Here is a 24,533-nt window from a genome sequence, read left to right as displayed (position 1 = left end):
GAAGTAACTTTAAATAATTTTAAAACATTTACAAATATTTAATATATCAAACGACTAAACTAATAATTAGATGTTTGAACGTTAGATTTGATTATAAAACAGCAAAAAGAATTACTTCGGTTAGGAATTAAAACCATAAATAATTTGACATAACACACTGTAATTTGATTAATGTAAAACATCATTTATAATTATTCATGGCTTTTATACCATAACATTTAATAAGTATGCCAGAATTTTTTATCGTACGAGTATGGTTTGATTTTATCATACGAGTAAAAAAATATACATTAATGTATGTTTTTTGTCATACGAGTATTGCTTGCATTTTTTATACCAATATTGTTCCCTAAGTAATACTCGTACGATAAAAAAATCAATTAAATGTTATAGTTCTAATTCACAAAATAACCTCGATTACTTTCACAAAATTAGCCCGTGACATTAGGGCTCACGGAGCCCTTATGCTGCCAACAAACGGGCTCAAATTGCAGCGTAAGGGCTCAAATGGTAGCATAAGGGCGCGCAAAGCAGCATGAGGGCTTTTTACGTAGCGTCAGGGCTCATAAAATGCAGAGTAAGGGCTCACAAAAACTACTACTACTACTACTACTACTACTACTACTACTACTACTACTACTACTACTATTACAACAACAACTACTACTACTACTACTACTCTACTACTACTACTACTACTACTACTACTACTACTACTACTACTACTACTACTACTACTACTACTACTACTACTACTAGGGCTGTTAATAGGTAAGTCTAGACCCAGACCCAACCCAACCTGTTTAAACTGTTCTTTGGTCTGGGTTTTGTTAATATGGGTTTTGTTAATATTAAACCTGCTAGACTCGTTAGAATTGATGGGTTGGATACAATTCTTATAATATCCAGACCTGTTATACCCAGACCTGATTTTCATTTTGATACTTACTCATTATTGTATTTTTTTATGACTAACTGCTTTAGTTTTAAAGAGAAAAATTGCTTTAACTACACCTATACTGTTTTTTTTTGTTTGTTTGTTTGTTTGTTTGTTTGTTATTCACCTCCCCAAGGCAGAGAAGGCCACTACAGATGAGGAGGCTACTTAATAGTGGTTATAACCCTCTCTCAACTCTATAACTCCGAAACACGAACCTTGACGAACAAGGTCGCTGCGTCAAGAAACAAGTTGAGCGCAGTACTACCAGGGGCGTGGTGGGGATCGATCTAGGAACTTCTCGCTTATAAAGCGAGCCATTTATAAAGCGTTTGCGGCCATTTTAACTCATGCAATCAATAGTCCACTCCAAATAATGCTACACACTATTTTTGCTCTTTTTTTATCATGACCAGACCTGTAAAGTAAGTTAGGTATGGATCTTTTTAGGTTGAATTAGGGTCCATTGCTACCTGACTCAAACCCAGATTCATATATACCAATCGAATTTGGATCTGGGTCCATTGATGCCCAACCCATCAAAAGCCCTAGTAACTACCACATTAACAAACTTTTGCTGTTTATATCATTCTATTAGAATAATAAACTTTCAGCCTCCTAATTCAGACACATTAGTCTTAAAAAAAACCTAAAATTCCAACCTTTCTGGCACTAGTTAAGTGTACTAATTTTTGTTTTGTTTGTTTAAAACTCTATAAAGAAAAAAGCTAGATATTTAGGCACTTTTATCTTCCCTTTCTCAATCATTCTTTATCTTGAACAAAATTAAATTTCAAAAAGTTTATGCTAACTTCTTAAAAATATTATTATTAAAATATTCTCTTATTCTTTTTTTTTGTTATTACTACAGTTATATTATTATTATTATAATCATCGCTATTTTTATCGCTTGTTTCTCTGCTAAGCAACCTTGTTCAACAAGGTTCATGTTTCAGAGTTAATGAGATAAGAGAGAGTTGTAACCAACTCAAATGTAGTAAACCTCTCGTCCTTAGGGATGTGAATTACAAACAAAATAAAAGCTTAGATATTTAAAATTAAAAATATTGTTAAATATCTTTATAACTATAACCATTGTAATCATTATTATGTAATAATTTTTTTTTACTTTTTTGTTATTTATTAATATTATTGTAATATATGTAAATTATTTTTATTTAATGTAAATAATTATAAAAATTAATATATTTTTGTTGTTGTCGTTGTCGTTGCTAATTTAGTTTGTCTAAATGTTTTTTTCCATTATTATAGCAATGTTTTGACTTAGTGTGCTGACTGCTTTAAAAATTAATATATTTTTACTTTACTGCTTTAAAAATTAATATATTTTTGTTGTTGTCGTTGTCGTTGCTAATTTAGTTTGTCAAAATGTTTTTTTCCATTATTATAACAATGTTTTGACTGAAGTATGCTGAAGGCTTCAAATCTGGTCTCTGACAATACCATTAAGTTGATTCATTTTCAAAGCTCATAATGCGAGGAAATCTTAACTGCCCCATTGTCATCTCAGAAGTATTGCTAGATCTTCTTCCATGTGTAAATAATCTAGTTTAAAAATTCACTTAAACTTTATTCCATTGAATAAACCTTTTCTATCTTTAAGGCACCCATCTCTACCATTTCCTCTACCACTTTTATTATTATATTTGCTTTTTAATTAACTAGTCATTCATGCCATATGCATGAATGACTAGTTAATTAAACTAAACATCCACATTATGAACTAAAATTGTTCCATTTTTCTTCAACATATCCATGATTATTAATTAAATTTTTTCTTTGCACAGTCTGCAATAACAATTCATATATTATATAGATAATTAAAACAATACAAAATAATGATTTGTTAGCAGAATTTATTCTATTTACATATTATATCAAATAAATTGTTTTAACATTTCTAATTTTCAATCATTTTTTTTCAGAACAATTGTAGTGTGAGGAGTAAAGGTTTAACATTTGAGGAGCATTTTAATATAATAAATATCTTTCTATTCTTTTAATATTTATTTGTAATATTTTTCATTGAACTCTGTTGATCTTTTTTTATTTTTTTTTTGAAACTTCACTAAACTTAATTTTAGTTTTTCTTTGTGATGTTCAAAGTTGAACTAATTGGCCTGAAGTAGATCTATTTTTTAACATTCTTTTTAATCTTACTTTTATTAAAAATAACAATCGCTTTTTGCCACTTGGTTTGAACTGTTTTAATAAGCCCAGGACCAGACCACGTTTTTTCTTTCTTGAGTGAAAGTGAAATATAAGTAGTAAATGGAGTAGAAGTTGGTTGCGTTGGATTTCTTAAAATAATTTTAATTTTATATTAAACCAGCTATTAATTACCAGTTAGGAATCAGACCAATATATTTTTATTAAAAGGAAATAAACCAGTTACATGGAAATCAACCAATATATTTTCTGGTTTTGTATAAAGCATTTTCTATCATTTTTAATATTTCTGGAAAACTATTTTAGTTATTTTATTTAAACGGACTTTTATTACAATGGCTTTGTTCCACTAGGGTTGAACTCTTTTAGTAAACCCAGGATCAGACCAATTAATTTTTAGTAAACAGTAATATAGGGAGTTGGGTGTCTTAAATTTGTCTAGTATCTAAGCTAGCGATGTCATATTTCTCTGACATATAAACCTGATGCATCTGGCAATTGCCTGTTGTGTTAAGACTGAAGTTGTTGACAATTCCTAAAGGTAGTTTCTTGTTGTCATTTATTGAAGAAAATTTTTAAAAGTAAAAAGAATCTTGTCTTCAAAAACTTTTTCTAAAACGATTTCTAAAAAATGTTTAAAATATATACATTTAAACTTATCTCTGTAATATTTGGAACAGTAAAATAATTTATCTATACTTCGTTGTTTAATTATGAAATTGAAGCCTATATTAATAATCAGCTATTTTGTCATTTTATTTGTTTAGGTTACATTGTGGTAGATGCAAGTTTCATTTCAAACAAACATTTAGTTTGCTGATATGTCTCAACATGATGGTAACATACCTTGATCAATTTATATGAAAGCATTGTTACAGTGACATCAGTGCATTAAATTTTAATATGATAAAATTATGCTATATATATATATATGCTGTTTATCATATGTCTATATTCTTTATAGTTATTTTCCAGAGTACAGATGATAGTTCTCAAGTAAGTTGAAGTTTTGTTATGCTGGGGGAGTTGGGTTTAAAAGTTGGGTTTGTGAGTTAAGTTAGATATGATAAGTTAAATCAAATCTAAATAAAGATTTTAGACATTATTTGACATGTTACTTTATTTTTGAGTTTTTTAAACAAAGTAGAATTATCACATTTTAAATATAATAGAAAAATTTATTTAATTTGCAATCCTTTTTTTTTTTTATATCATGTACAATAGTAGACACTGAAAAGTTAACTCTCTTACAAAAAAACAAATATGTTGATATTATTTAACACAATAAATATGTTTATAAACACAATTTGTAAATGTTTTGCCCATAAAAAGGTAAACAAAGTACATTCATCGGAGTATCATTGTATTTCAAAAGTTCATCCTTTAACAATAAACATGTAAGTAAAGGTTTGTGTACATCCAAAATGCAATTAATTAGATTAAAAAGCAGCACTCCAAATAATGTCCGTTGACTTTTGGAAAAACTGATGCTTTGAACTCCCAAAATTAAAGATGTCAATCAAATTTAATTGCCTTTTGCAAATCGAATTATATCATAAAAAGAATTTTAATATTTAAAAAAGAATCTTCAAGTTAAATTAGCATTAAAATTTAAAAATGTTTATGGTTGCTGAATTAAACAGTTTTAAGACCATAACAATCTTTAGGTTACAATAAAAAAAAGTGCAAAAATTTTATTATCTGGAAAATTATTTGATTTTCATCTTTTCATTTTTTATCATTTCTGACGATCAGTGTTGATCGGCAACCTTCAAATAATTATTTCAAGCGCTGATAAAGTGAATCAGCATTTTCATTATGTAAATGATATTCTGAATCTTCTTTTAATTTTAATTGTTTTAACTGCAAATTGCCTTTCTGTTTTTTATAGACTACATAACAATGTTTGAATAACGTTTTCATTACAGTGCTGGCATTAATAATAGCCCACCCTATATTATTTTGGTTTTAGAAGCCAATAAGCAATTGCAGGCGTGTAAAATTTTATCCATGAATAATGGGCTATATTTAGGAAAGTACATAAAATTTCAGTTTTTTTTTTATATATAGTTTTAAAAATATTCCATGTGAAAAGGCTATTTAGGGTGGAACTAAAGGCTAAAAGATTGACTTATATTTTTTAAAATGAATTATATTTGTTTTCTAATATTTAGTCTTAGCACCTTTCAATTGTAGAAATAGAAACCAGATGTTCAAGTGGATTGTTATAAATTTTGCTCCAAGCTTTTATAACTGCAACAGTCAGCTCGTTTCTTGATCCAAATTGCTTCTAAGAGGCTTAAATCTTTCAAACAATGATCCCCCACAAGTTTTCAATGGGATTCAAGTCAAGGGGATGTGGATGGCCAGTTGATTACTTCAATATTCATTTCTTCAAGCCACTCTTGTCATTAATGAGGAATGAATGCTTGCTTTATCCTGCTGAAAAAGGAAGTCAACATTGTACTTCGAATGAACTAAGGGTAGTAAATACTCAGAAAGAGTATCAATGTACTTTTTTGAATCTTGATTTCCCTCCAATATGGCTAATTCTGATTTTCCTTTTGCGCTAAAACCCCCCTAAACCTTGATGGATCCACCGTCAGATTGACACTTGTAAAAAAACTGCTTTTCTTGCATTAAAATGTGCCAATAATAATGTAGTCCATCTGGGCTGTCCAAGTTAATTTTTTTTCGTCAAAAAAGATGACTTTGCCCTACTTGGAATAGTCCTAGGTTATATGCTGTTTTGCCCACTCATGACAGTTCTGTTATTAGTCTGAGTAAGCATTGGTGAGGCCATACACTTGCAGTACTTCATGTCTTCACAATTCTGAAGGATTTGATGGATCTGTCAGGGTCCAACTTCAAGATTTAGGTCATGTTGAAGCTGACTGGAACTTGATTGTCCTTTTAAAGCTCGTCGAATAAGCAATTGTTGTGCATTTGGAATCAAAATTGAAAACTTTCCTGTTGACTTATTTGCTCTATAACCCTCCTTCAAAAAATTAGAAATAACCTTTTTTGATCTCTTTATTTCTTTGGAAATCTTCGACATGCTCCATGATGCTTTGTTGAATGAAATTATTTGAGATTTTTCAATTTCAGTCACACTGTTAACTTGTCCCATTGTAATTTAAATTAAAAAGTTGCCTAAAGATATTTATAATTATTGTTTAATTAGTAAAATGTAAATATATAACTATAAACTCCTGATTTTATTACCGTTTGTACCTTTTCAAGTATGTGGGCTATTTTATTTCCTGCGTCAGAATCAGATTTTTGCAAATAAACAAAAAACGAAAATATTTCAGAAACTTGGCTTTTTACAGCCAATCAGATATACAAAGAAGATAATTGGATAAAATTTTAAGTGTCTGATATTGCTTATTGGCTGCTAAAATTAAAATTTCGTAAGGCGGGCTATCATTGTTGCCAGCACTGTGTTCCATGAAAATAATACATAAGGATTACAATGTCTTTAACTCATTGATGACAGAAAAGTTTTGATTGCTTGAGTATATAGTTAGGCCCTTCAGTCCACTTCCACCTTACTTTGATTTCAAACCAAAGTGGTACATCATCTCCAACAATCAACTCCACCAGAAGTTTAAGGTTATATTTTTCTTCATCTAAAGGTATGTTATCTGAGCACCAAAGTAAACATTCTATTTGCAAAATTCAACCATCTTGCATGCAAATGTGGCCCAATTTATTTTCCTTTAAGATTGTCTGAAAAAAACTCCAGTGGTAATTGTATGGGTAATTTCATAAAGATACTTTTGATCATCTGAAGCGATTTTACAACTTCAAAATTAATTTCAATCATTGCCTTTTGGAAATTCGTGGAATTTCAATTGGAAATAGCATAATAAAAATGGAATTTTCAATTTTTATTATGCTATCATTCACTTTGAAGTAAGATGGTGGTTGGTTACCTTACCTATAAGTTTTCCAATAGAACCAGAAAATAACCTTACCTATAAGTTTTCCAATGGAACCAGAAAATTTTTTTTCGATGTAGTTTTTCAGTCAAGCTGAATCATAAGAAGTCAGAGAGGTAGTTCTTTTGTATGAAGAGCACAAATTATCTATATTAATTTTTTATCAAATTTATGTTCAAGGTAGTAGATAACACCTCTTTTCCAACCAGTGTTTAAATTTGTTGAATCTGCACTAATGGCAGTTTCTACTCTTTCTTTTCTATCCAAAAAACAACCATTGCATCCATTTTCATTACAACATAAGTTTTTAAACTTACATTTTAAGTCAAATAACTTATCAACTCTGTCCTTATACATATTTCTTTGTTTCTTAGTTCTCAATTTTCCAATGTCTTTTACAATGTTCCATTTAATGAGTTAAGTTAAGAAAATATGCAGTTGATAAAGTTTATCAACTGAATATTTTTCTGAGGCCAACAGGATTGTAGAAATTGCTGATATCCAAGTACTTTTTATTTTAATAAATATTTGTATACACATACGTCTTGTACTCAAATGTGTAACTGATCTTTCATGCAATAAAATTCCATATTGTAAAATCTCTCAGCATAAGCAACTCTAATAAACAAAGTTTGATTCCTTTACCCAATAGTTCATGCAATTTGGGGCATTTTAATACTGTTTGAGCTCAAGTAGACTTTATTGCATTTCAATTGATATTATGTTCATTTAAAAATATTAGTAACTTTTTGTAGTAGGTAAAGACTATCTTTATATATATGTTATAAATTTGTTAATTACATCATTTCAAGGAAATCCTTTTTTTTTTATTTTACAATATTTAGGATGACAAATTGATTATAAATAGATAGAACACGTTTAAAATGTAATTCGTTTGGAAACTATTATCTAAGTAATTATCCTACAAATTAGCTACAGGACAGACTTTATAACATAAAAAATCATTAAAAAAAATCTATCAGAAAAAAACCATTTCCTGTTATTGGCCAATTTTTATGGTTTTTAATACCCACAAATTTTGATGACCATGTTTTATGATTCACCTTATTTTATATTAGTTGCTTTATGTACATTGAAAATAACAATAAGTTTGTTATACTAATTTTTCTAGATTTTTTAGTAAAACTGACATTTTTTAAACGCTCTGCGCCCACACAAGACAAACTTTTTAAGAGAATATTCACGTTTCTTCAAATATCCTATGACATGATTAAATTATCCTTTGACATGATTAAATTATACTTGATTAAATTATTATGTTTCTTCAAATATCTTATGACATGATTAAATTATCACGTTTCTTCAAATATCCTGACATGATTATATTATTCTTCAAATATCCTATGACATGATTAAATTATTATGCGTACTACTATTTCTAATATTTATATAAATATAGGTAGTTAGAGAGATCTAAGTGTTATCTAGAGGTTGACTATGATGGAAATATTGTCTGGAGCACAAACTGTAAAAGTTTTAAATTGAGAATTAGCTTTTGCATTGGAAGCCAGGGTGATTTGGATGTTTAACAATGAGTTAATCTGTTTAACTGGTAGGAAGAGTATAGCCATTAGATTTAAGAGTTAAATTAGAGTAAGATTTCTTTGCAAATAATTCTATTTTATTCTGGAGAGAAGTAAAAAAATCAGACCCATGAATTAGAGATTAAATGTTAGACTTACTTTAGTTAATGACACTGTTGAAGACTTACTAAAAGTCTCTAGAACTTAACATCTGAGATAAGATACAAGATTTAGTAGACTGAGAATAACAGAGCTTAACATCAGAAAGGACTTTTTTACATTGGCTTCTTGGAATAAGAAGAGGACATTTGTTCTTAAGAGAGATGTTTTTTCACCTTGTAAAAAAGATGAAGAAATGATTAAAGTTTAATAAAGCAACTGCTCAAGATGGTGAAAAATGCAAAGTAGAATGAGGCTTGACTTAAAATTGAAGAGAAGGAATAAAAGCTTTCCAAGATGCGCTTTATACATACATATTATGGATGTAAACATATAGGTTTGCTATTTATTTAGATGCTGGCATACAATATCCTTACATATTTAAATAAACTTTAGTATTTATATGATATAGTATTTGCCGAAAGAGAAGATGATCAGATAATGATCATAATCCTGATGATGATAGTAATGATGATTATGATGATCATGTTGATCTTGAATAAAAGAAATATATTTTAGGATGTATAAATGTTTATGCAGTCCACAAACCCTGCTCTAGTCCTGGCTATATTTTATAAAACCAAGCCCCGGCCTCGGTCAAATATCAACCTCGGTCGCTTACTAATGACACTGAAGTTGTAGGTGATCACATGTTCTTGCGTGAGAACTCTAAAATAGCGTAATTATATCTTTGATTTTTCAGGTTTTAAAAGATTTTAGTGTTTTACGTAAAAGAAAACATTGTACACAGGAATAATAATAATATTCATTGAGAAATATTAAGTTGGCAATCAGAAACTCAAATAACTTTCTGAATGTTTGAATGTTTTTAGAAACTCTGTTAGTGAAATCGTAACTATTAAAATTTATTATTAAAACAACATCTTTAGGTTTCATCTATCATATACCATATATTATGATTAATGGTTTTAAAGTATAAAAATGAATGAAATCAATTTTAAACTTATAAAGCGACAGTTACCCGTCATTTAATAATATTACCAGGGCATTAACCAATGTCAAAAGCCTTATCTTGTGATATCAATTACAGCACTAGTACCCAGGTGCCTGGGTACCCGTCAAAAGCCTCTTGTGATATCAATTACAAGTTCTAATTACTTTAGTTGTAAAAATCAATTTCTTTATATAAAGGTTTTGAGATTAATTAATTTATTTCTAACTGTAGTATTAAAGTTATTCTTGATACATTCCTCTTTATTTTAAGCCTACACTCTTCTTTATTTTAACTAACTTTAAAGGTACCACAATGTTCTATATTTGCTCCTGTATTGTTTTTTATCTACAATATTGATCTTCATGAAAATTTGACATCGAAACAAAAAAAGTTTAATTCAAATGTTTGATTTAAATTCATAGATGTTATATTTTCTCACTTAAAGCAATTTGTTCTTTTTGCTTACTTTATTTTTTATACAGTTTTTAAATTAATTTTTTCAATTTTTAATTATATAATAATATTTTGTCTATAATATAATGTAATGTTTTATTAACTATTTATTTGTATATTTATTAATATTATTATTATTATTATTATTTTCAATCTGTCATGATAAGCTCATATTATAATTTATTTTTGGATTTATCTCCTATTTTCCATTTTTTACTTACCGTAAAATCACCTCAATTCGGTTGCCATGTAACTTGAATCATTTAAGAGTAACAAAAATGCAAGCATATTACATATTATTTTTTCAAACTTTTATTTCTCCATTAATATTTGTTGATACTTTATATAAGAATCATTAAAAAAAATGATATTGTTTATTTGAAATAATTTGTTTGCAAAACAAGAGTTTTGAAATTATACATACTATTTAAATCTAAAAGAAGGAAAGTATTGCATAAAATGATCACATTTAACACTGGTATTATAAAGAGTCATTAAGTTGACTACATTTACTACTATATTTGAAAAAATTTTGTTTTGATTTTCAAATATTAAGTACTGTTTTTCTTCAAAATCATAAATGATAAAAAACAACAATTAGCAGGAATGTTGCAAAGCACTGATTGGGAAAAATGAATGTGAACCAATTACATTATTAATTGCACGAAGCTGAAATCATTTGTTTGCAAATAAAAATTTCAAAACCCTCCATGTAATAACGTTCTTTCAAATTCTAACAAACTTTCAGATAAGCGAACTTTGAAAATAATGATAAAATTTAACAGGAGTTATCTAAAAAAATTTGTTTGCTAAAAATAATTTTTGATTTTTATTTTATGATAAATTTTTTTTTATCTAAGTTGTTAATTCAAAAAAATATATTTAATAATTAAATTAAACAATTTTGTTTCATGATTTTATTATAAAATAACAAAATCTAGTTTTAATAGTTTTTGATGTTAAGTTTGTGATATTGCGATATTTTATTGCAATGTGTTATTTGGATGTTAAATTTCTGAAAGTGTGATGTGTTATTACAACGTTAAATTTGTAATATTGCAATGTGTTGATTGGAATGAAAGTTTGGTTATTTTTACAATAAAGACATAAGTTAAAGTTTATGTATTCAATAATTAATTTTTTGAATTGCATAGAGTCAAAAATGTCACTGTTTTTAAAAAATAAATTTTCGAAAAATAAAATTGTCTTAGCGTTTAAATTAATGAGTTAGTGCTGTATTTACAATATAAATTAACAAGATATAGTTTTCTGTATAGTTCAGAAAAATTTTTTTTTAAGTTTATTAAAGTCTGAAATATGAATGTTCAAAGCTTAAGTGACCGAACTTAAACTGATTTTTGGTATATAAATTTTGAATTTTTTGCTGGATAATTTCAACTTTATGAGGTGGAAATTTGTGGGATTTAAAAAATTTTTTGATGTAGGATTTTTATAGGGCAGCCAATAATCTTAAAAAATCATGAAATATTTTAGAGTCTAATTTAGAGTCTAATTTAGCGTTTTCTAAATTCTCCTAGAAAGTTTTTTCTATAATACTTTTGAAATCTACTAATTTGTTTGTCCTGAATATAATATATAAAAGTTCAGTCAGCCTATGGAAAATAAATTTAAACCAAGTTTAACTTTATTTCCCATAAATTTAAATCAAGTTTAACTTTAATTCTTATAGGCTATCAAACAAACATGTTAGATAAGAATCAAAGAGATTAGCATGTTAGATATTGGAACTCCTTATTAGTAGTGGTAAAAACACGATATTACAACTCAGAATTTTTGGTAAAAGCTATAAATAATATGTCATGTCAACAGTAGTAACTTAAGTACTACTGTACTTAAGTTTTATCTATTTATTGTGGAATCTTTTATGACTTGTTAACTTTATTGTGGAATTTCTTATGACTTCTTAACTTTGTTTTGAAAAGATGTTGCTGAAATTGGTTACATATAAATTAATTACCATCAGCTGCCCATCAAGCCAAATTGCAATATACACAAATTAAAATTACCGCTGTGAGAAACAGAAAAATGGGATTTAAAAAAGGAAATGATAGATTAGATTTTTTTTTGCATTAATATTTTGTTTCTGACTTGTTTCTTTTTATGACTAAAATGTAAAGTATTAAGTTGATCGTAGTTATTAACACAAAACTATTGATTGGATAAATTTTTTTTTAATTTAATGATAAAAGTGTGCTTAAGTAGAAAAGTTGAAGGATGAAAAAAAGTCTAAAAATAATGTACGAAAAGTAGGCATAAATTTTATTTTATTTGTTAGATTACAGTAATGATTAAATATTTAAAAACGGTTTTTACAGTTTTTAAATATTTGTTTATAATAATAAATTTTTAAAATAATTTTTAAAAATTTATTCGAATTCTTTTTCACAACTCTTTTAGATCCAATACCCTTCTACAGAAACCAACTATAAATCGCCTGAAGATCATCTTGATGACAATGATGAGGATGATGATGACGAGGTAGAATCTTTAGCAAAGAAAAATGAACCTCAGAAACCTGTTAGTGCTGAACGTCTAAAAGCATTCAATGTAAGTTTTGTTTGTAAGCAGTATGACGTATAAAAATTAAACTGCAGGTTTATTTGTTTATTGAATTTGAATATATATTTGTTGTTGCAGACATACTGTGCGAAATTTAAAATTTTAGGCTAATTATAAAATATACATTGTGTGTGAAAATATGTCTAAGTTTTCATTCTATGCCTTGACAACAGGTTCCTTTAGAACATCATTATTTTGACATTTACAAACCTTTGCTTGCACTGCATTTGCTGTGTGACATGGAGCTCTATCTTAAACATAGACAATATCTGATAAAACTGGGTCTAAACAAACTTCCCAGACAATAAGTTTGGGAAGTTTGTTTAGACCCAGTTTTAGTATTTTTGCACCCATTACAAACTCTTTTTCTAAAAAAACTGATTGGGTTCCTCTTTGTGTGAACTTGATGTTATTGATCAGTTTTTTAACTGTAATTGTTGGTTTTCTTTCAGATCTTAGCTCTATTTTAACATGACCTAGCTCTTTCAATCATTTTTTTATGTTAAAGTTTGTGGATCTTGACACAGAAAACTGTTTTATAATGTCCGCTATTGCTAAACCTGCTTGCAGAGCTGCCACAACCACTTTTAGCCTCTATTAAAAAAAATGTTTTAATATCTTCATTTTGAAGATTGTGAAACGAGGCACTGAATGTTTACGTTTTCAGCAAAAAAAAAATTTGAACAATTAGTTAAAATTTCTCAAAGCGTTAAGACTATTTCTCAAAGCGTTGAAATTTTAAATCTTACACGGTGCATATAAAATTTCGAGAAAAAAATTTGCTGCAATAAAATAATAAATTTTACTATATATTAGGACAAATCTCTTTTGGAGTTATTTATTCATCTAATCAAACAAGTAGTCATTTTGTTAAAAATTTAAGTAATAAAGTTATTACATTATAGCCAGCAAAATCTAAAGGTTTTCAGGTTAGTACAAATGTGCTGTACTTAGCCAATGACAGGTCAGCAAAATTTTACTTTGATTTGCTATGATTTGTTATGAAGCACAAAGTTCGTTCAACGGTAAAGAATAATTGAACATTAATGAAGCAACTGAAGTTCATGGTATATAGCTCAAGCCGTGTTATAAAGTGATATGCATTTTATCAATACCAAAATTTGTGATATTGTTTATATATTATTTAAAAAAAGTAATTATAAATAATTGTTGTAATAAATAGTTGTAAAAAACAATGTAACCTATTTAACAATTTAAAATAACTAAATTTTAATTAAAACTGTATTTTTGATTAAAAAAAACAGATTTTCAGATTACTTCATTATTACTTGAAAATTCTTGATCTAAGTTTAAGAACAAAAGATGTTTTCTTTAGGTTTTGCTTTAAATTTAATTTAATTTCAAGCTACTGTTTATATTTATGTTGCCTTCAAAGAATTTTGTTTTTGTTTAGTTTAGCAATTGTTAATGTATAGTTTCAAATTAAAGATTTTTTTCAAACTGTTACTAAAGGGTTTAATTAATAACTTCTTCTAAAATCATTGTCAGATTAAGTGAGGCCTTGAGGCAAATCAATATTATAAAAATAGCAAATTTCTGAATTAATGATTTTTTTTTTAGTTTCAGAGTTTTTTTTAACACAGTTTTTTCATAGTTGATTGATTACATTTTTGTTAGTTTTTTAGATTGATCATAGAAAAACATGGTTTAAAAATGCAAAGCTAGTTTATGAGCAGTAAACAAAAGTTTTATTAACAGAATATTGTTTTAAAAAATTGGTAAATAGTTTGGACCAACCAAGTTGGTCCAAATACCAAATAACCAGTGTTAGAGGAATTGGTAGCACTTTCTTTATCACAATTTATTATATTAGGAGTTTTTACTATGCTCAACCTTAAGACATCTGCCACATGCGTAAGAAAACATAAAATATGGTCTAAAAAGTTATTCTTTTTTGTTTGACTAATGTTCTGCCTACAAGCATTTCTTTTGCTAATGTTGCACAGCCTTTGTTTTTATTGTGATAACTTTTTAGGAGCTCTGCATACTAGCTGCATGTTTTACACCAAATTAAATTAATTTTGTCAAAATCATTTGCTTGACAGTGTTTTGCTTGTTAGTATTGTTTTTGAATTCAAAATTTTTCTGAATTAAAAATTAAAAATTTTGAAATCTTATTGAAATATAATATATCTGTAACTATAAAATTTGTTGGTTTATTCAGAAATCAATAATATTTATAACAAGTTTAGTCCATGAAGAATAAAAATATTTATAATATATTGATGAAGAGGTGCAGCACCAATATATATCAATCTCTCATTGAACTATATTTTATATAAATTTTTGTATGCAGACACTTTTAGAGATTTAGGTCGACAATCAGACTAAAAAAAGCCTCAAAATTAGGCAATAGTTGGTCAGTTTTTACTTTAGCATTGTCAAATGTTGACCTGGATTTGGCTGGCTAGTTATACAACTTCATATTGTTTGCGAAGCAAGCAGCACAATCTTACAACATCATTTTAACGTTTATTTAGTATGATGATGTATTTATTTAATGAATAGATATGAAAGAAAAATAGTTTGTCATCACTGTTTTATGTTTTACCCTAATTAATTAGAATGTACATAATTAGTTAAACAACTTATCAATCAATGTTAAAAATTAAAAGTTTAATTTAATGGTGAGCTTTTTGACTCTGGTTTCTATAGAAATCTTTTAATTTTAATTTTTTTTGAACCAATTTTGTATTTTACATGCAGTAAAAGACCCTCAAAATAATATGTTGCTTGTTGTCTTTTGAAAGTTATAAAGGGTTATTGAAATATAATTATTATTTTATCATTATTTAGTAGTTTCTCATTCTCAATGGCCTGTCTAATGCTTTTTGTTTTCCCCATTATAAGTTCTAGATATTGCATCTTTGTTTATATTTAAATTATTTCTTCACAGTTACTAATGAAATGAAACTTATTTTTAATTTTTAATTTTTGTCTTTGATATTATTTTAGATGTTTGTGCGCTTATTTATTGATGAAAATCTTGATAGACTTGTACCAATCTCTAAGCAACCCAAAGAAAAAATAAATGCAATAATCATGTCTTGTCAACGACAGTTTCCAGAATTTGAAGATCGTGCACGGAAACGGATTCGCACATATTTAAAGTCTTGCAGGCGTTCAATACGGCTTCGAGAAGATACTAGTAAGCCCACGGTAAAAACTTTTTATTTTTTATTTTTAATGAAATATTAAAGGGATCCCAAACTGCTGAGACATGTTGTGTTCATGTTAAAGAGAATGGTTTAAAAAAAGATGTTTGAGCTAAATTTTTTTTGATTAAAACAAAAGAATAAATGCATACCAAGAAAAACTTTTTTGCTTTAGTTGAAGCTTGCTTTCTCTGTTTTGTAGAAGGCCAAATAGTCTTCATAATACACACTGCAATCTACAGACTTCATAATTTATTCAATCGTATTTTTTTCCTAACAGCTTTAGTACATGAAGTCATTGATTTTTTGTTTTTTTTGTTTTTTGTTTTGTCTAAAAGATAAATTTTTTAAGCCAAAATATGTAAATAATTGATTATCATCCCAAAAACTGTTAAGAAAAAAGAATTTTTAGGCAGGTGCGCTTTTCAATTTTGTAAAACACTTAATATCCAACAATTTTGAAATGTGGAGATATTTCTTTTTTGCTTAGTAGGGCAATATATATATATATATAAGTAATGTCCTTAAGATGTAATAAGTTATGACTCATTTTTTGCCAATATGAACTTGGATAGTTGTTGCAGTCAGCTCTTGATATATGCCCCAATATTTTTACTGGAATTAAATTAACTTTTCACTATTAAAAAAATGTTTGATATCATGGTTCCAAGAAATCTTTTTGGGGAATGATCATTAGTAGTCACTGAGATAAAAATCCTAAAATCTGGTTACACCATCTATCAAAGAAAATCTGATTTAAATTTCATATAAAAGTTCATTAAAAAACATTAGAGAACAGGTTGATTTTTTGCTTTTTGTTTCTCCACAAGAGCAGACATTTTTTAACTAGCTTTATAATAGAATAAGTTCAACAAATTCATAGTCAAGGAATTAACTTTCATAATTTAAGAATTCTAACTGAAATTTGTCATTCCAACATTATGAGGCCTGAAGAGGGAAAGTTTCAAACTCAGCCAAAGCTTTTTGACTTCTTAATCCATCTTGATATAAAGGATTCCTTTTGTTACTGTTTAACCAAGGCATGATTCTTCATATTCGGTCTTACTCACCCAAAAATCTGAAGCAAGTCAAAACATAGTTAAACAAAAATGTTCTTAGTACTTTTCAAAAGGGTTTACCATAGAACTGCTCAAATTCTACCTTTTGAAAGAATATAACAAGTGCTATCTCGAACGAGTATATAGCAACTGAAATAGTTATTTCCAACAAAGAAGGATGATGTCACAGTCTTATTAAGCCTAAATAATTAAGCTTTTTAATTTGACATTTGAAGTTTTTATTTCATTATTTAAAGTTAATGTTCTGCATAAAAGTCACGATTTCCTTGAATTATTTTCGAAGTTCATCTTCAAGACCTTGAGGTTTTTTCAATGAAGAACCACAAATTGGCAGCTAATGATCTTGTTCATGTACAGAGCAACAAAAGATCATTCCAAATATGGTATAAAAAAAGCTGGTATTAACTCTTAATCAAGTTGCTCCTAGTTGGATTATTGAGAAAAACTTGGATTAAAGTTGCAACTGACAAAATCATGTAGCAAAACTTGTTTAATGCAAAGACAATTGGTATGTCAACAAATTGCTATGTCAAAATGTACTTGAAACAAGTGATAGCAAAAAATGTTTTAACACTAAATTTATGTATACTTTAGGTTTTTTAATGTGGCCTCATGCAACTTTAAAATTGAGTTTTTACTCAATAAGATTGTAACCAGATATTTGAAATTTTTAGATTCCAGTGACTACCAATTGTGGCACTATCGTTCCCTGGATCCCCCCTATCCCCAAATGGATTTCCTGGGTAATGACAATTGCTGACGCATTTTAATATAATTATATTTAATTTGGTTTCTTTAACACAATTATCGAGAGAGAAAAAAAAATTCTGAATTAATAATTACTTTATCAGTTGTTGTAATTTTTTTGTTGATTTTTGTTTAAGTTATGTTTGTCTTCGTTTCAATTATGTTTGTCTCTTTAATTTTTTTTTCATAGTTATATTTGCCTCCTTTAAGGTTATATATTATATATATGTAAGGTTATATATTATAAATATGTATTAATACAGAAAAAGTATCAAATTAAAAAGTAAAAATTTCTTTTGTATTATTAAATTTTTTTTTTTAATTCAATTTTTATGTTTAAAATTAATTTTCTCAAATTTTTCAGTAGTTTATAACTTATTTACTTCTTAAATAACTTCTTATATAACATAAGAAATACTTTTATTTAGTTGTATCAACCTGCTACCCATCCTCCAGAAATAAGCGTAAGTGGATTTAAACAATAGAGAAATATTGAAATTTTTTTTCTACTGAGTTCAGTATGTTATTTTCACTTTCTTTAGTCATATTGGTTAGCTTTTTTACTATTACCCCAACAAAAAAATTACTTTGAAAAATATTTTTTAAGTAATGATATTTAATATTGTTATATACAGGTTTGAATATGGAATAAGGCATCCCAAAGTATCACTTTAGTTAAGAATGTATCCTGGTTTTATATGTAAAAAGAAGTAGTTTTACCAAAACAAGGGTTAAAAGAGTCTTAAAAGTTTTAGGTGTAAAAACTGAAAAAAGCAGTCGACTATGCATTTTTCAATGGTTTTTTGCATTTCTTAAAGTTGAAAAAAAGTCAAAAACAATACAATAAAGTTTTTTTTTTTATATATAAATAAATAACAATGAGGAAGTAAACAATAAACAATGCAGAAGAGAAAGCTGTAAAAAAAGGAACTTGAATGGTTAAAAAAAAAGTTAATAATGTGGCAAAAACCCAAGAAACCGCTATATTTTCTGAGCTAATCCATTTTAGAGCTTCCCAAATCACAGTTGCTGACAAATGGTTTTTTAAAATATTTAAAAAAAATTTTAAACAAAAATATTTTAAGAAGATATTGCCATATTATCAAATATTATGTATCCTCAAAGCAATTAAGGTGTAAGTAAATAAAATCCAATTTTATTTGCTCAATGCAGAAAGGGGGATATCTGCTAATTAAGTTAACTTCCTGGCACAAAATTTGAGATAGTTATTAAAAAATGCCTTGCCAAGAAAGTAATATGTGCAGTTGGACCATCAGACATAAGGTTGAAAAAATGGAGGAAGTAGAAAGATATTAAAATGTAAGAAACAAATTTCTTGGAATAAACAAATTTTCAGCTTGACAGTTCCTGAGTATGATAATATTAATGATGTTATGTTTAGAGTCTTCCGAGCAAATTCATCACAAAGCAAAGATCAGGCAAAACAAATAAAAAATGTACTGAAAGATACTGAAATTGAAAATGATAATATTTTGTTCTTATTTTTGCCGACTGCATCCAATACTGCATATAATGTAGAAATTCAATTTATTAGTGGTTACATTATTGGGAATTACATTATGTGACTTTGTTGTTAACACATATATGATGGACAAATAAATCATTATGAGTGAACACTAACAGGAAAAATTAAGGCATCAAAAGCAACTGTTTGTAAATTTTAAATATATTGGTCTGAAAATTTTCAAATTGCACAAGAAGCTAAAGAATACCTATGAAACGGGCCACTACCCTGAATACTTATTCCAAGGTCATAACAGACTAAGATTGAAAACTAGGTTCTTTCTATCTGGGTAATAAACTACCAAACTTTTTTTATCAACAAAGTTGCACCTTATGTAGCAATATTTTACTTTGTTTTCTGAAATCATCCATCATACCACAGGCACCATCTAATAATATCAATACTATAACTATAGTCTAAAACATAGTGAAAGAAAACAAAAAGTCTGAAAAATTCTCTTTGTAGACATACATGAAAATTTATTGTGTCACTCACAGATCAAGATTTAACTAATGAAGAATAATTCTTAATGATTCAGGAACTTAATAAGTTTCCCTATTTAGAGGATGCATCTTACTTAAAATAAAGAAACCCAAGATGACACTATTATTGACAAGAACACTCATTTGCATGAGTTAGTTGGAAAAAAACAGCTGGTATCTTTTCTCATAATCTTAGTATGCAAGAAGTTATGGATTCCTGATGGGAAATTTGTAGATACTCAGCTTAAAAATTTTCAAAGATTTTGTGTTAAATATCCTGTGCATAACATAACTGTTCTGAAAGAATTATTTGTCTAGTCTAAGAATTTCTAGCAGACAATGTGAGTGGTGGTTGCTATGTGAGCAAAGGAATGAAAAAGAGTGATTTGAATAACATAACTCCTTAACAAAAAATATTTTAGATAAAATTTAAGAGTTTTTTTTTTTCAATGTAACTCCAAAAAGTTTTGAAATCAAAATGATTTTTATTTTCAGATTTTATTATGTTACTTAAAATTAAAATCTTTACTTTCTAAAAAATTAAAACCTAAAATAATATTTTTTATTTAAGGTATATAACCAGGATATGTTTTGAACTTTTTGATTCTTTGAAAAAGTTTTATCTTTGTGTTGCTCTACTGTGGAAAGTGCAGATATTTATTGCTGTAATTAAATAAAACACATACAGTAGCATTCAAATATTTGCGAACAGGCAAAATTTTATTTCTATAATTGAATTTTACTAATATTTCAACACTTCACTAAATCCAACATTGTATATATCCAATTAAATAATTTTCCTGTTTACTTTTATATTTTGAATAAACATTGAAAATTTAATTAACATACTTTAATTGATTTGAAAATTAATGATTTTTAATGAGCTCAAAAATTTGTGGACATACTGAAGCTTTCCACATTTTTTCTTAAAAGTTTCTAGTTTATTAATATTATAATCAAATACTTTGTGGAAATAACACTGGTCAATAGAGAAAATATACTAACTCAAGAGTTTGAATACAAATCAAAGGTCTTGTTGATTGATTTTATGGTTTTTTATTAAATGTGTTGACTTCTTCTTTAATCCTGTTTTTTATTTCATGTTTTTCATGCAGTTTAACTGTTTTATCTATTTGTTTTAGATTTTATTATAAATTATAGTGACATTATTTAATTAATTTTAATCAAACATGCCAAGAAAGTGTGTCAATAATCTGGAATCGCTCTGTTATGTTTGTGACTAAGTGACATTGGTTTCACAGAAATGTATTACACCAGCGATCAAGAATGATTACCATTTGTACCTTGGTTGTAAGTTGGTGATCAAGAACAACCCTTGGCCTCACATTTTTGTACTTCTTGTAGTGCAGGGCTTTTTAATTGGTTACATGGCAAAAGACAAGTCATGCCATTTGCGGTACCCATGATTTGGAGGGAACCAACTGATCATGTTACCAACTGTTACTTTTGCGTGATACCCTCCATAGATCATGGCATTACAAAGAAGAGGACAAAATCAATGCAATATCCAAAATTCCAAGTGCCTTAAGACCAGTGCCCCATGGTGAAGATCTTCCTGTGCCATACCCACCAACCAACATACTGACTGAGTTCAGTGATGTTGATGATGCTAATCACAAGGTAGAAGCTTCAGAGTCATCAACAGAACTTAATGATCTGGTTTGGGATTTAGGACTATCTAAGAGCAAGGCTGAGCTATTAGGATCCAGATTGTAACAGTGGAATCTACTTCTAGATGATGTTAGAATAAGTTTATTTTGCAGCACACACAGTCAGTTTAAACTATATTTTTCAATGGCAGAACAAGTTGTCTATTGTCATAATGTGGCTGATTTGATGGATGAACTAAAGATTCAGTATGCTAATAAAGAATGGAGACTATTTATAGACTCATCAAAGACAAGTCTCAAGGCTGTACTCCTACACAATGGAAACACTCTACCATCAGTTCCCATTGCTCATTCAGCTGGATTGAAGGAAACATATGTAAATATGAAGCTTGTTCTAGTCAAGATCAAGTATGAATAACATCAGTGGCAGATTTGTGGTGGCTTAAATGTTGTAGCACTTATTCTAGATTGAAGCTCGGTTATACAAAGTTCTTTTGCTTTCTCTGTAGGTGGGATAGTTGAGCGAGGACGGATCATTACATTAAACATGGCCTAAGAGACAATCCTTAGAACTTGGTGTCAAGAATGTGATTCATGTCGCACTTGTTGAGCGCAGTAAAATTCTCGTTCTACCTCAACATATAAAACTCGGCCTAATGACAACTTTTTTAAAGGTGATGTGGTAAAGGCAATCGAGGCGGTACAGCATTTAAATATTTGATTTCCAAGTTTCCTATGTTAAGTCTGGAGAAAATCAGGAAGGTGAATTTGTAGGTCCACAAATACGCAAGCTAATGGTGGATATTCAGTTTGATAACACCCTTGAAGGAGATGAGAAGACTGTCTTCATTAAAGCTACACTTTTTACACAGTCATCTGGACTTTTTCCCTTCCAACTGTGCAGATGTGAGCAGCAAGCATAATGAATGCTTTCATCAGAAGATGGTTGAGACGGAAAAGCAATACCAGGGTTGATAGAGCACCTCAATGATGGCAGATTACTGTTTGACAGTAACAAGAGAATGTCCAGAAGCTGTGTACAAGTGAGCATATAAATGCCCTTGAGTATCTGACATGAAATGACTAAATGTTTTCTATTGTAATCTATGTATAAAACATGCATAAATATAATAAATTGTATCGATACATTGCATAAAAACTAGAGCTTACATAGCGATTTCAATATCATATTTAAACTCAGCATTAAAAACTGCACCAGAAAAAAATAATTTTTGTTTTGTTACACAACAAAAGTTTAAATTTGTTGTCCTGTGTAGTTAATAAGCTTCATTTATAAGTGATTGAGGTAACGGGGTATAAAAAATCTTCATTTAAAAAGTTGATAATGAGATCAGTTCAATGGAAATTTGTTTCATAAGACAGCACAATTTTATGGAGCTGATAAGTCTACCGATAGATAAATTATGAAGAGATATGAACTTACTGGATCCACAAAGATTCGAAAGCATTTAGGACGACCACATAAAACAACATCGACAAGATAAGAAGCAACAAAAAACCTGATTTGACAACTATTGATTTAAATAAACAAATGAAACGTTTTTATAGAATGAAATTGTAGTATATTTACTAGAAAATGTTGTTTATGTTGTGCAAATGTGTTTGGAAGACATCAAGTCTAAAAGCCATTTATATCTTTGAAAAACTGAAAACGCCTGAGAAGAATTAGTATCACAGCATCTAAAGTGGAGGAAATATACAGGAAAATATGTCAGGAAAATGATCCCAAGCACAGGCCAATCAGTTCACAAGTTCTTTAAAAAGAGTAAAGTTTGTGTTTTGAAGTTGATATCCAAATCAACTGGTTTAGTTGTGATTAGATGCCATTGATTATTCATGGAAACATGTGTACCGACAAATATTACACAACAAGCTTACAAATCATATTAATTGATTCTGAAAAATCTAAGAAGTATTGCAGTTAATTGCAATTGATGTTTGCAGTAATTTAGTTGACTTTATGCTTCGTAGATGTAAAGCTGTTCTTGATTGTAAAGATTTTTACAAAATAGTAATTTTGCATTTCTAATAAAGTTTGATCATATATCTTCAAGAATTTGTACTTTTTGAAATACAAACGCTTCATCCACAAATTTTTGAGCTCATCGAAAGCGTTATCTTTTATTTTGAATACATTATCAATATTCAAAACATAGTAGTAAACATAAAATCCTTTTAATTGGTATATAGTATGTTGGCTTTAGTAAAGTATTTGCTGAAATATTGGTAAAATTCAAATTTTTTAACCCTATCCACAATTTTTTTCTTGCTACTGTATGTATGTGTGTATATATATTTTGTTTATATTGTATAGGGGTGTCCCTGATAAACTATCCGGGACAGATAGGAGTATTATTCAGTATCCGATAATTGGCTGGCAAATAATTTTCTTTGTTTTTTTATATACTGGATATTTCTGGTATATATTTGAAATATATTCTAGATATTTCCGGTATATATTTGAAAAATATACTAGATATTTCTGGTATATATTTTAAATATATACCAGATATTTGCAGTATATATTTTAAATATATACCAGATATTTCCAGTATATATTTTTATATTTTGGAAATATAAAAATATATATTTTTATATTTCTGATATATAAAAATATATATATGGAAAGCAGAAAAGCAGGGTATGTAATAGTTATTACATCCCCTGCTTTTCTGCTTTCCATATGGAATGTGTATTGATGTGAAATCACAGCTGTTATTAATTTTGAAAAGGTTTATCACGGTAGTATTTTGTCATTATAACATATATATTTTAGGATTTGAATTACATTATCTGGCCAGATATCCGGCTGGATATTTTTAATTTCTCGGGTATTCGATATTTGGCTGGATAATGAAACAATGTTTTCCGGGACACCCTTAATATTATATATAGAGAGAGTTAAAACAATTTTATAAAATAAATATGCAATAAAAAACTGCAGTTACAAATTAAAACAAAATGCAGTACAGGTGAACAAAATAAAACAATACATAGTAGCAAAATAAAAGTTGAACATTAAAATATTTAAAAAATTTCACCTTTAATAAAAATCAATTGGCAAAAGTTTATTGATTTTGTGGAGAATTGAAAAAGTCAATTTTTTATTT

The 24,533-nt window shown here is 28.0% G+C and overlaps 1 protein-coding gene across 4 annotated transcripts in view; it reads left to right on the top strand.

Moving 5' to 3' along the window:
- LOC101238445 (putative uncharacterized protein DDB_G0291608) overlaps window positions 1-24,533 on the top strand; it is a 47,606-nt gene that overhangs the window by 18,791 nt on the left and 4,282 nt on the right. The window contains exons 2-6 of one of the 4 annotated variants that reach the window (XM_065791651.1): window positions 3,895-3,964; window positions 4,092-4,123; window positions 12,601-12,750; window positions 15,739-15,942; window positions 18,193-18,228. In XM_065791651.1, coding sequence (XP_065647723.1) covers window positions 3,949-3,964; window positions 4,092-4,123; window positions 12,601-12,750; window positions 15,739-15,942; window positions 18,193-18,228 — 438 coding nt within the window. In that variant the 5' untranslated portion in view covers window positions 3,895-3,948. Of the gene's footprint in view, window positions 1-3,869; window positions 3,965-4,091; window positions 4,124-12,600; window positions 12,751-15,738; window positions 15,943-18,192; window positions 18,229-24,533 lie in introns of all 4 variants that reach the window. The other 3 variants (XM_065791652.1, XM_065791653.1, XM_065791654.1) reach the window with 3 other exon arrangements.

Source organism: Hydra vulgaris, chromosome 02 (assembly GCF_038396675.1).
Source record: "Hydra vulgaris chromosome 02, alternate assembly HydraT2T_AEP".
Taxonomy (NCBI): domain Eukaryota; kingdom Metazoa; phylum Cnidaria; class Hydrozoa; order Anthoathecata; family Hydridae; genus Hydra; species Hydra vulgaris.
Note: the sequence above shows the minus strand (reverse complement) of the source record. Positions and strands in the feature narration are given on the sequence as shown.